Source organism: Protomyctophum parallelum, assembly GCF_964188405.1.
Source record: "Protomyctophum parallelum genome assembly, chromosome: 10".
NCBI classification, from domain to species: Eukaryota; Metazoa; Chordata; class Actinopteri; order Myctophiformes; family Myctophidae; genus Protomyctophum; species Protomyctophum parallelum.
In genome coordinates, this window is record NC_139704.1 from 23,400,543 (window position 1) to 23,413,779 (window position 13,237).

The 13,237-nt window shown below is 40.0% G+C and overlaps 1 protein-coding gene across 1 annotated transcript; it reads left to right on the forward strand.

The window, feature by feature from the left end:
• Positions 1 to 690: 690 nt before the first annotated feature.
• LOC310865519 (transmembrane protein 150A) lies at positions 691 to 12,664 on the forward strand. The gene is made up of 7 exons (XM_083774664.1): positions 691 to 1,022; positions 3,639 to 3,686; positions 3,808 to 3,873; positions 4,003 to 4,070; positions 4,389 to 4,519; positions 8,986 to 9,163; positions 10,690 to 12,664. The coding sequence occupies exons 1-7, from the start codon at positions 958 to 960 to the stop codon at positions 10,896 to 10,898; spliced, it is 765 nt and encodes a 254-aa protein (XP_083630790.1). The 5' UTR covers positions 691 to 957; the 3' UTR covers positions 10,899 to 12,664.
• The last annotated feature ends 573 nt before the right edge of the window (positions 12,665 to 13,237 follow it).

The following is a 13,237-nucleotide window of genomic DNA, read 5'->3' on the forward strand; positions in this document are numbered from 1 at the left end:
ATTTTATCACAGGATGGAAAGGTAATTTAATATTTTCGTGTGATAATATTGTCACCCACTTTAACTGAGAAGCTGTCTGCCTTGCTAAGATGGCTATTTGATCCAAAGAGAATGGATTAAATTTATCCCAGGTGTAGACAGTTTATTATAAGCGAGCCATGTGCAGATTCTACTGAGTTCAGAGCTGAGGGCCTTTTCAACCTGCAGTTTGTCCCTGTCTGTGACCAGCAGTGCCGAGTCATCCGCGGACAGGAACAAGTTGCAGTTACAGGCTGACAGAATTTCACGTTATGGCCATACAGAACTGCTATTCTGCCACTCTCTCTTTTAACATTTCAGTTTTCCAAACTAAAAACCTCACTTCACACATAAACCTTTACTGCAGACTTTTGCTCAAACTCAAACGAAGCATATATAGATGCACATTTTGTTTGCCCAAATTCCAGTCGTCAAAACAAGCACAAGAAGTGGTGTGGCGCAAAGACTATGCAAGCGTGGACTTAAGCTGCTTTAGAGTCAATCTGTGGAGCATATATTAAGCAAATAGTGAGTCAAGAAAAACATACGGTCCACCCTGTGCAGTGTGTTTCCTCACATGTCACTTAACAAAACAAGGTGGTGCTGACGGCTCCATTATGAGTGGCTGAGAAGGAATACAGTGCGAGGAGGAGGAATGCCTACAGTGTGCCTAACCTCAGATGAAATGTATTCAGTGTGTGGGAGGGAGAAGACTCTATGAACTATGTAACTTTCTTCTATTGTGCTGCTGCTCCCGTGACTGATCACAGAGACTACGTCTGAAGAAGTCTCCCAGAGCAGAGACTGCTCCCGTGACTGATCACAGAGACTACATCTGAAGGTGTCTCCCAGAGCAGAGACTTCAGAAACACACTGTCAACGTGTGGATATTTGACTTTTTTTGTTTGTTTGTTGCTGTTTTACATTCTCCAGCAGGACATGGTCGTCTGGATTCTCATCCCCATCTCTCTGTCCCTGATTTCCTTCATTGGAACGTGGACCGTGTAAGTACTGGACTGTGTGTGCTGTGTGTGTGTGTGTGTGTGTGTGTGTGTGTGTGTGTGTGTGTGTGTGCGCACACGTATGCTGTGTGTGTGTGTGTGTGTGTGTGTGTGTGTGTGTGTGTGTGTGTGTGTGTGTGTGTGTGTGTGTGTGTGTGTGTGTGTGTGTGTGTGTGTTCATGTGTGTGTGTGTGTGGCTGTATGTTTGTCATAATTATGGAGTAGTACAAATAAGAACAGTGCATAACAGCAGCTTTATAAAAGATTAATTTAATCACATGGCATCGTCCTTCTACATTGTTATAACTAACTACAATACAAAATGTAGGAAATGTCCAACAGATGTTCAATAAATAAGTTTACTTATTGAAAGCCTTCATATACAAACAATGGTTTTTGGACTGCAGAGACTTGACAGACAGAGACTTGGCATGAATCAGTGGGATTCATCAATCAGGGCATGACCGATTTGGGGTCATCAGAATCAGAATCAGAATCAGAATACTTTATTGCCATTACATGTAAACATGTTAGGAATTTGGTTCAGTGAACAGCAGAGTGCAGTTATGACATTTAAGTGCAAAACAGGACAAGATAGTCGACTATGTTCCTATGTCCTATGTCCTATGTTCCTATGTTCCCATATCCCTATGTTCCCCAGGTTCTATGTTCCCCACTTACCTTAGGGTTTAGGGTTAGCGTTAGGTTTCTGGTTTAAGGACTTCAGTGTTTTGTACTATACAATTGTATAGTATAAGTACAGAACAAAGAATGTTTGTTTTTGCCATCTTTGTTGAAGAGTCTGAGCAATTATGTTTTAGTGTATTGTATGCTAATTAGATAGTTTAAGTAGCCTATAGGCAGGCTTAAAGTTCAATGGATTGTTCAAAGACTGAGCTTAAATCAGAATTTGCTACTAAAGGTAAAGTCTTACTAGAATTACTAAAATTACTAGGTTAGGTTTCTGGTTTAGGTTTAGGTTTATTCTAAGTGTGGAACAAAGAACCTTTTTTGCATAGTACCTGGGGAACATAGGTACGCTCCCACCGACTTTATTCTACCAATTTATAATGTTCATACTTTTATCGAACTTTTATCTTGACAAACATACAGCGTAAAGTGGTGTCTGAATTCTATTCATTTATTATTGTTGAATTCAGATCATCAGAAGCTGACTTTCTTTCTTGTTTTGGGGTTCTATTTTAATCATAATATTTTCCGTCATGGGTCTGACAGGATAGAGCAATCTGCCAACGCCTGTAACTGAATACACAGGGGAAGTTTACTGTCTACATTCCAATAAGAACTTTGAAAGCCAATTTCCACCGCTGAATAGCCTACAAACATAAAGACCTGGCTTGGGAATTTGTTTCTCACAATTATGACTATACAGAATATATTTCTTCTTTTCTTTTCTCAAAACAAATGTGAGAGGAAAAATCCTGGGAATTCAGAGAACCATCGACAAATTCAACTTGAACTTCAATTTGAAATATGCTCTTGCATAACAAAACATGTTTGGCATGATGCACATTGCACAGAAGGGTGTGCGAATGATGACACAGCCTTCTAGAAACAACTCTACAGATTTCTTCTATTGATTGATTGAAATATTTATTAACAGTTTGTAGAATTACGTACATTTCAAGCACAAACTCAATACAAAGACTGTTAACTGTGAGTGGACGACCCAATTAAGCATTACACTTGTTTACAACAGTGTCCACTGTCCACTGTCCATAAGTGCTCTTATTTCAACACATAATCTGCATAGACAATTATAATAATTATACAGACAATAAATCATGAACCAGTTTGTGATTATTATTGAATGACTGCCCAATAAACTAATTCCTTCCTTATTGCCTCCGGTTGGTTGCTTGTAAAGACAGATCCTGGTTTACTATGATGATAGCCTCGATACCCAGGCATGATAAAGTATAGGTGCTACTTTTCTTCATAGTTCTGCAATTGTGTCAACCACACCCATGCAGTTGCTTGTTTTTACACGCAGGTCCCGTGTTGTGTTGTGTTGTTGGGGTATTGTGTGCCTCAAGCTACTGCTGCATAATGTTTTCCATGACTGGGGAAGATAATTTGTTGTGATTAAATCACTGGCACACTCCACTATTGCTCCATACTCCATAGTACTCTAGTTATAGTACACACGATTCCTCAACTTCTCAGCTCAAGACCCCAAAAAGAAACTAGACATAAGTTTGCCCTGTCTTAACTTAAATTTCATGACTTTCTTTTTTTTGGTGCTTTTTCTGGGAATGTTTTTGTCAAATGTTTTGAAATGATAATAATTAAAACAAAATGTAGGAAAACACAAAATGAAGGGATCCATAAAAATCCAGTGTTTGGGAACCAGTGCACTATACTGTATGTATACCATATACAAGACTTTTAAGAGTCCACAGAAAGTCAATGGAAATTCTGTTCTGAGGTCCCACTTTTTTTTTAAATTGCTCCATTGTTTAATTATAGGGAAGATGATGTTTTTTGTTTTGTTTTTCAATAATCTGTTTCTGCATTATAATAAATATCCCAATGAAAAACACAGTTGAAATATTAGCTTTTTAATTTGCTGGATTCGTACTTCTGTTTCTCTCGTAGATATGGCCTGGCCTACCAAAACAATCATGTGTGCTCCCTTGGTAGCTGGTGAGTTTCAACTCCTTTCATGGGAAATCTAGTGGATAATTAGTTGACTTTCAATGGACTAATGATGGGGTTGGGAGCTATTACCGTAAAAAAAAGAATAATAAACATTTTTCTGTTTTAGGGACCTTTCTGCATATGACTGCAAAACAAATGCATCTGTGGGATGTTGCAGAGTCCCCACGATAAGGTAATTAGACTGTAAATTAGAAGTAAATAAGCACCTAAACATTTCACCTGCCACCTCACTTCCTCTTGGAATTGATCACTGTAACGTGGACATAATTGTTTTAATAAATTATCAAATTACTGGTTTCAGCTCAAGTGGAGAAAAAGCACCAGAGAATTCCCTCTTTACTACTTCCATCAGTGCTACCTCCTTCCTTTGTGAGTAAAAGACTAAAGATAATGTACAAAAAACAAAGACATATATGGGCTATATCTTGCGCCACACCTTAACCCTTATCCCTAAACATATTTGCCATTTTTTACTATTTTAAAATAGTTCAAATAGCTGATCTACAAGCTCACAACATGTAGATGTAGATTGGCTAGTTGAACTATTTTAAAATGATTTTCAAAATAGTAAAAAATGGCAAATAAGTTTAGGGTTAAGGGATAAGGGTGGCGCAAGATGGAGCCCCTAGAGGCTATACTCCATTATGAATGATGTGCATTAAAACTAACTCTGATTCTATGTGTTAGTTCTGGTGTTCAGTATTTTCCACCATGCCCACATCATGGAACGAAATGCTGCACATGCAATGCTGAGCAAGTTTGCACTGGCCTTCGGAGTGGTGTCATCTTTTGGGGCATTTGTAGCTGGAAACTGCAATGTGAGTAGCTCATATTTCAAATGGTTCAATCCACATACACACAGACTGACCTCAAACAGCCAAACCAATAGTAAAACAGCTCTCTAGCTTTTCTTTTATCCTTTTGGATACAGTATATGTACATATACGTGGTCATGTACATGGACGCTCTGTCAATTAAAAAGTGTGAATGAAACTGCAAGCAATTTCTGCTATCAAGGGGTAATATATCCTGTACGATAAGCAATAAAGTTAAGAGGCCTCCATTTGTACAGTACATGTCTGAAAAGCAAACAAAGGTGGAAACTGTTTGCTTTATGTGTCTGTAGAGGCCGATATCATGACCGAAGAAAGCAAGACCTTGTTTCAGAGTTATGCACAGAAAGCTTAGATCAGATTGAATTTGAACCAATTTAGACCTGGAAAGCATCTGTCTAGATTTTAGGTAGGCCTATATAACATAGGATTTCAACAAAACAGTCAGAAAATGGAGATAAGAGGTTTCTGCCTGACAGTAATGACATGCCTTCTAAATCCTAACTTTTTGTGTTTTTTCATAAATTGTTGCCCTAGTTATATAATACAGCGTCACACAAACATACCTAAAGTAGCAGATATATAAGTTTGAAACTCTGCGTTTTGCCTAAATGGGCTAAAGAACGAGAAGGCTACATGTCGATTCTCATCAACACACACACATCCCATGTCATGTTCAAGTTCAAGTGAGATCCACTGATTTGGTCATTATGTCGTATTAACGTGATATTCCAGTTCAGTCATCTTGTCTCGTCATCACATGACGTACATGCTTAACAAGTTGAGCAGACACCTGACACACTCAATGACTTAATACTTTTAGAAATTCCCCAGCAAAGGCAATTATATTACACACGTATACAGTACAGTATGTATGGTATTTGGATAAGGAGGGTGTGGTAACAATAAAGAATTAAAGATGGTTCTGGGCACACGATACAAAACTCAATTTGCTGAACCTAAAAATAAATGATACAAAAATAGTATATATATATACTTGTGTTCACACACTCTTTAGGCAGGGACACACCTTGGGTGCTATAGTCTCAGCAGTACGTAGTAAGTAGGAATTGGCAATACAATGAAACAACGTCATATACTATTTGGGAGGTCCATGATTGTTGAAGTCAATCTGGCTGCATATTTGCTTTGCTACCAAATAATGACAGTTTGCAACACAAAGAGACAGACACTGCAGCAGGCCACCTGGCACCCTGAACGCGTCACTGTGAGCGCCTGACACTGTCATCGTGTCAGCGATTTCACCTTAGGAAGATAAAGGTATGCCATTGTTTAGGCATATGCCCATGTTCAAACAGGAGGGACTGAAGAGTTACCATTGTTACCATTGAGTGCTGCAATTAAAGCCCTAGTAAATGATCTGCTTGTTAACCTTATTACTGGCCAAGGCCTATAGTCAGAAATATTTTTTAATTAATAAAGTCAAGTAAGAAATGCATTTTCAGTGAAGGCACAAACAGGGAGTTTGTATAATTATGTACATTAATACGTTTCTTGGTGCATTTTTGTAGGGTATCCATGACTGCAAAAACCCATAACTAGCCGACGGTCACTTCAAGGTGTACATATGTTATCCATTAAAACCGGGAAAGCATCTGTGTCATTTTAGATTTTAACCAGGGATGCTATGATATGTCTGGAAATGAAGCCGACATTAACTGGTGTCAGTAGCCGATATTTATCTGCAAGCATCAATTTTGCACTGGCTATGTTGGTGTGTTGGTTATCTCATCTGCAGGCTACCAAGCTTTAGATTCTGCAAAGTTATTTCTATAATGAAGATGTATTTGTTTTCCTGGCACAGAAGGAGGACATAAATAATAATCGGCTATCGGCTAAAATTGTTATTTTAAACATCGGTATCGCCTAAGAATTTGGTACTCACCACTTCATATAATTGGTCCTCACTAATGTTCATGATAAAACGCCACATCTTGTCTCGTCGTCACATGACGTACATGCTTAACAAGTTGAGCAGACACCTGACACACTCAATGACTTTTAGAATACCTTTAGAATTTCCCCAGCAAAGGCAATTATATTACACATGTATACAGTACAGTATGTATGGTATTTGGATAAGGAGGGTGTGGTAACAATAAAGAAATAAAGATGGTTCTGGACACACAATACAAAACTCAATTTGCTGAACCTTTAACAATAAATGATACAAAAATAGTATATATATATATATACTTGTGTTCACACACTTTTATTTCATACTCAGTCTGTGTCTCTTAGGAGGACTGTGGGCAGTTCAGAAACCCGTCCACCAGTGACATCATCGATGGGGAATCCAAGCTAATAGAAACTGCAGGCTTTCTAGTCCTGAAAAGTTGCGAAAATGGAACCCATGATTTTTAGTGAGGACCTATTATATGAAGATGGGTTGAAAAGTGGTGAAGTGGTCCTTTAAGTAAAAGTATCAATACTGCAATGTAGAAACAGAAGTAAAAGTCCGGAATTCAAAATGTGCTTGAGTAAAAGTATTGGCATCAAAATGTATTTTCAAATCTACAAGATCTGACAAGATCTTGCCCCAAATGTGGCTGATGTGGTTAATGTATGTTTAAATAATCAAAATCTACATAGTAACTAAAGTTGTCAAATAATTGTAGTGGGATGTGCTAGGCCCATAATTCAGCCCGGGAAGTGGAGGTGCGGAGGCCCTCTAGGCGAAACGAAACACAGACGAATCAAGGGAGTGTGAGCGCATTTTAGGTAACTTTAGGTCCTACATTGACCTAAAATCATTGTCCGTGGATGTCATGTTTATACCTGCCACAGAAGACAGTGCTGCATTGTTTTTCACAAAAGGGATTTTTTAGTAGCTCAGGACACAAAGTCCAGAAGTTCTAGATTTATCAAACCAAGTGATGAGACAACCATGGGAAAATCACTAAGGCACACTCCATTTTAAGGTGAAAACAAGTATGATTGGTTCAATCAAATATTGGTTATATTTAACTTTTTGCACAGTTCACACTCGGATACTGTACTGCAAATAACATTGTGCTACATTCTAATACAATAACAAAAAGAAAGCAATATAATACAAATGCTGCACCGTTCTCCTCCTCCAAAACCACCTCCTCCTCCTCCAAGTCAACCACCTCCTCACTGTCACCACCATCATGACTGGGGTCGACCAGTACAACTCTGTCTTTGTCTTTTTGAGCTGCTGCTGCTAATAATAATAATAATGATAAAATGTATTTATTATAAACCAGAGTACTTAAATCACACACACACACACACACACACACACACACACCCCTTCTACTTGGACTTGGTTTTGATATTAGGAATACATACAGCTAATTTATTTACATATCAAATATGAATAAACTGATCCATTATGTGTAATGTGATCTACTGTCAAGTCATAGCGAAACGAAACACAGACGAATCAAGGGCGTGTGAGAGCATTTTAGGTAACTTTAGGTCCTACAGTGACCTAAAATCATTGTCCATGGATGTCATGTTTATACCTGCAACAGAAGACAGTGCTGCATTGTTTTACACAAAAGGGATTTTTTTTGTAACTCAGGAAACAAATTCCAGAAATTCTAGCTTGATCAAACCAAGTGATGAGACAACCATGGGAAAAGGCCATTGTGAGGTCAGCAGCGTGCTGTCTCTGCATGTTGCGCGACACGTGACGTCACATGCACGGCTGACACCACAGTAGGCTACTACGAAGCCTAAACACGTGCATCTACCATACTATATACTATATCTGTATCTACCCACAGCTGTAGGCCGTATAGGCTATAGTTAATTAGTCGGCCGGCCGTGTGGAGTGTGTACTGTGTGACACTGACAGGCTGCAGCCAGAATGGCTGAGGCATTATTATGTCACAAAGCAACATGATTATATAGGCTGTTACCTTGATAAAAGATAATTGTGTATCTTCGAAATAAAATATATGATTATATAATATATATTATATATATATATTTTTTTTTAACGGCTGGCCTAGACTGGACCGGCCGTTCAGGAGTTGTCCCGAATTCCCCAATGGCCAGCACGTCTCTGAGAAAAAGTACAATATTTGACCCTGAAATGTAGTGGAGTAGAAATAAAAGTACTTAACATTTTACACTCAAGTAAAGTACAAATACCTCGCACCAAGTCTGTACATACGTGTGTAGTCGTATTATAATCCACGTTACTCAAGAACCGACTTCAAATTTGGCACACCCGTTCCACACCCCCACAGGGAGTGCAGTGCCCAGTGTCGAGTCCGTCGGATACACCACTGTCCAGAACCAGCACAAAAGCCTCTGCCCAGGCTCTGGACCTGATCACCCCTATATCTCCATATATGGAGCTGGCCTGTTCTGACATCACAACACTTAAGTAAAAGTATTTACTTAACACCACTGCTTTGGCTAATGAGATGGTCTTTGCCTCCTGTCCTCCACAGCCAGGCTACCTAGCCCTCCTGCACTACATGGGAGCTGCTCTCAGCTTCACGTGCATCTGTTTCTACACCACCCTGCTCACCGCCCTGACCGGCAAGTGTGTGCTCACGGGATACGAGAAGTACCTCTACCCGTTACGCATCATTTCCACCATCCTCCAGGTCATCGTTACCTCCTGCTGTATCCTTCCTATAACAAGCCTATTAACCCATTTTGGTGTTTTAAGCATTATGTTGTACTTTAGCAGATCTACAAGCTCGTAGCGCGGCACCGAGCTTGCTATTTTTGAAAAGTCTTGAAAATGTGGCGCAAATGTTTGAATATATATTTGTGTATATATATGTTTCAGAGCGAACGTTTTTTTTTTTTTTTTATATATATGTTTTATCCCATGATTTTGTAACCCATTTTTCACCCCTGTGTCAATCATCTAATGTGATCCTGGGCTCTACACACCCTCCACCAACCTAGTCCCCATATATGGGGGACAAGGGGAGAGCAACGGACTTGAACTCATGCTTCCTTCATGCCTGAGTGTCCAAGTTGCTCCTTTACGCGTGGATTCCAACCAGTTCCTTTCCCCTCCATCAGGCTCCCCGGCTGGCCAGGGGGAGGCAGTTTAGTGACCAGGATTACTGCATGTTTTTTGTGAGGGTACCTACCCTAGGGGACACGGGGAGAACATGCAAACTCCACACAGAAAGGCCCTTTCGCCGACCCCGCCTTCAGGTATGGGCACTGATGACGCGGAGGAGGAAACACGCCGCCAGCACCCACAGCGTCCCGAGCGGGAATCGAACCCAGGACCTTCTAGCTGTGAGGCGACAGCACTACCAACTGTGCCACCGTGCCCCTCAGAGCGAACGTTTTTAACTCAAATCTTTGCTTCTGGGGGTGTCCCTGGAACAACATTTTCAGATGGTGGTCGGCGGCCAAATACATATAATTCTGGGGGTCCTTGACATGAAAATGTTTGAGAACAACTAACATAGAAACATGGGTTTTTCAGAAAACTGTCAGGATTTAGAAGGCATTTGTAGAAAGGGCTAGTCAAGTAAGACACCTCATACACACCATAAAATTAATGATCAATTATCAATATTGTGCAATGGGGTCAGTGGCTAGAAAACATCAAGGCTGGCCACCACCTACTGCCATTAAATAAGTTGTTTGCACATTTGCATTGTTTTGAAGGCATGACTTGTACAGGAAAGGTATATTCTAGACTGGGGGTCTTTAATGTTTTTCAGGCCAAGGACCTTTTAGCTGAGAGATCGGATGAAGCAGAGACCGCCAGTAATTGTATTGGAGCTTAAAACTTTAATTGGATTTTCATAGATGGCTGCATAGACTTGACAGCACTATCTATCATCAGTGTTTGTGTAATGTTTATTTCATACATTTAACCACGTAACCCCTCAATACTGAGTAAACTTGACATTTGGCTCTGTACTTGGTCTGCTCCTTTTCCCCTCTACACTCCAAACCACTTTAACCGAAAATAGCAGATGTACGAGCTCACATGGTATTGTAGATCTGCTTGCTATTTTTTGGCTAAAGTTCCTCTCAGAATAGGTATTCTAGCCAGGTACTTGTCTATGGGCTTGATGTCATCCATGTCGATCTATTCATCGGTTCAGGATATGTCTTCAGATTTGGTTTGTACCAACAGCTGTCGTATTCCATCCTTAACCTGGTTCCCCCAGACTCTGTGCTGTTCTCCCAGGATGAATACTGGTACCAGCACATGTCGGCCGTGTTCGAATGGATGCTCAGCGTCAACCTGGAGCTGTTTGAGCTCAGCTACAGTGTGGAGTTTTGCGTCTTTTCATCGGCCATGCTCGCAAACCTTTTGGCGAGCCAAGAGGAAGACAAACCTTTGATATTGAATCAGCAGCCGATGGGAGTGTCCTGACATGAAATGCCATGAGCACAACAGTGGGCTGCAGGTTTGAGACATGTGAGAAGTAAATGGCTGGACCATGACTCTGTTGTTGATGTCTGCGTCTTCAACACCGGAAAGATAGCCGGGCCTGCGTCGTCAACGGCATCCATGGATTTATGTGACACGAGTCCCAATACCGTTGACAATGAATATATTATTTGAATTGTTCAATGCACTCCTTTGGTGGTTCTGGGAAATGTAGAGAAATCATCTCGTCTTGAAAGCACAGATACTGAAATCAAGGGAATTTAGATGGTAACTGTATGTAATATGTTGACATAAATTATTGAATGGCTAGATATTTTTTATATTTCCTCAAATACCTCCCGTCTGCACTTTCTAATTACATTTTTATGGGCATACAAAGATGCCAGCCATGATACAGATGGGGGTTTTTTTGCTGCAAAGAGTATAACAATTATATTCAAAGTCATTTGAATTTTGATGCCTTTTGTTCAAATTAAGTTAGATATTCTAGCTCAGGGTTTTTGTTTAACAGTAAACATGGAATGGATTTTTAGTGTCCTCAAATGGTAGATACCAGAGTAATCTAGTAAGAGAGTGGTGACACGCTTTGATCTCGCCGCAAAGCGGGTGCCTATGGGCGATAGTTCCAAACATTGCTCCTATGGCTGGAACTATTCCATTGAGATAGAATGAGCACTTCCGCATTCCATTGTTACAATGAGAGTCAACGGTTGTGTCATTACTCTCTTACTAGATTACTCTGGTAGATACATAACATGTCACAAATAGTTGTCTCAAGCTCTGTTGAACTGGACGGATACAACGGATTAACCTCACTGGAATGTGAACCACCTTGAAAGGTTCGTCTTATCTGATTTTGCAACCGTCGTTCATGTATGACGGTTGCATGTATGAAGGCTGACGTGTTGAAATATCCAGGCGTGTCCAGCCGCCACCCACTTGTTGGATCAGAGAATCCTGTTTCGCTGCCTGTTTTACAAGAACACAATGTCTTGACGCTAAAGCACTCACTCACCAGCAACATACTGTTCCAGCTAAGTTCAGTACTACACATGTTGGCTTTATGTTATCCATTATGAGGTTGCTAGGAGTCAAGTCAGCCCTATGGCTCTTTAGATTGTGTATTAATAGGAGGAACATGTCCTTTAAAAGGATAATTCCATGCTAGAAGGCTTTCTTACCTTTATTTGTAGTCCCCACCAAAGAGGTCCAGGTGTTATTTTGTGCAAAACCTCCTTATTGGCTATTTCCCCTACCATAAGCCCTAAATTAATTGAATTGGAATTGAATGGGGCTATGGGGTGTTGTGCTAATTCACTTATTTCCATCACTCAAAATTATTATTTTTGTATATATCCTCTCTATATAATAATATATTAAATAATAATATCCCAAGCGGCACACTTTACTACTTATTTAGATGGAAATTTGCGAACGACAAAGAAAGGTAAGAAAGTATTCTAGCATGGAACACCTGGGCCTGTCATGGCACGGGGTCTTTGAAGTTCTCTTAGTCAGGGTGGTGGCGCCTGGGTTACAATCAGGTCTAAGTATCAACCTGGGAACCATTGTTGGTTGGGGATATGGGCTAAGATTTGTTATTTTGGAAACTCTTGATATGCATACTATGTTTATGCATCCCACTTTTTGTTCTCAACCAATGGTCTGTGGTCAAATTAGGCCTGCAGATGGCCAATGGGGGGAATTCTTTGAAATGTAATACAAATAAATATAAGACCTTTGTTAAATATATTTAAACATTTTTAAATATTTCAAGATCAAATGTAAAGAAGTATATTTTAATTAATGCCTGTGGTGTGGGGGAGAAAGCTTGAAATTAAATAATGACTGTTAATGGCTTGCCTAACTGCCCCCCACCGAGCAGGGTGGTTGAACCATGCTTTCTTGCACGTTTCCTCCACTGTTGGGTGTAAAGGACTGAATATTTAAAACCATGTTACCACACTAACGTACAGATAACCATAGCTTTTTGAGCAAAACAAATGCTTACAATGGATTCAGAATCATGAAAAAATTGTTTTGCCTGCATATACGTTATGGTACGCCAACTTTCAGCAGCTGTCACAAAGTTTTCCAAGGGAGTTGGGTTGGAACAAGTGATCACTTAGAATCAGTACAATTGTTTTCGAGTATGGGCATACTCTGCCGACTGAAAAGAAAACCCAGACAGGATTAAAGACCACAGAGGTCACAAATTTGGCCAACTATTAATCGTGAACATTAGGACCATGAACATGACCAATTATATGAACGATAGGTTGAAAATTGGTGAAGTCGGCCATGTACATGCATGTAGATGC

Bases quoted from the DNA above. Each gene is read 5' to 3' on its own strand.
- LOC310865519 (XM_083774664.1), top strand. From the start codon at position 958: ATGGTCGTCTGGATTCTCATCCCCATCTCTCTGTCCCTGATTTCCTTC. The intron at 3,687-3,807 runs GTGAGTTTCAAC...TTTCTGTTTTAG, and splicing joins GTGTGCTCCCTTGGTAGCTG to GGACCTTTCTGCATATGACT. The intron at 3,874-4,002 runs GTAATTAGACTG...TACTGGTTTCAG, and splicing joins TGCAGAGTCCCCACGATAAG to CTCAAGTGGAGAAAAAGCAC.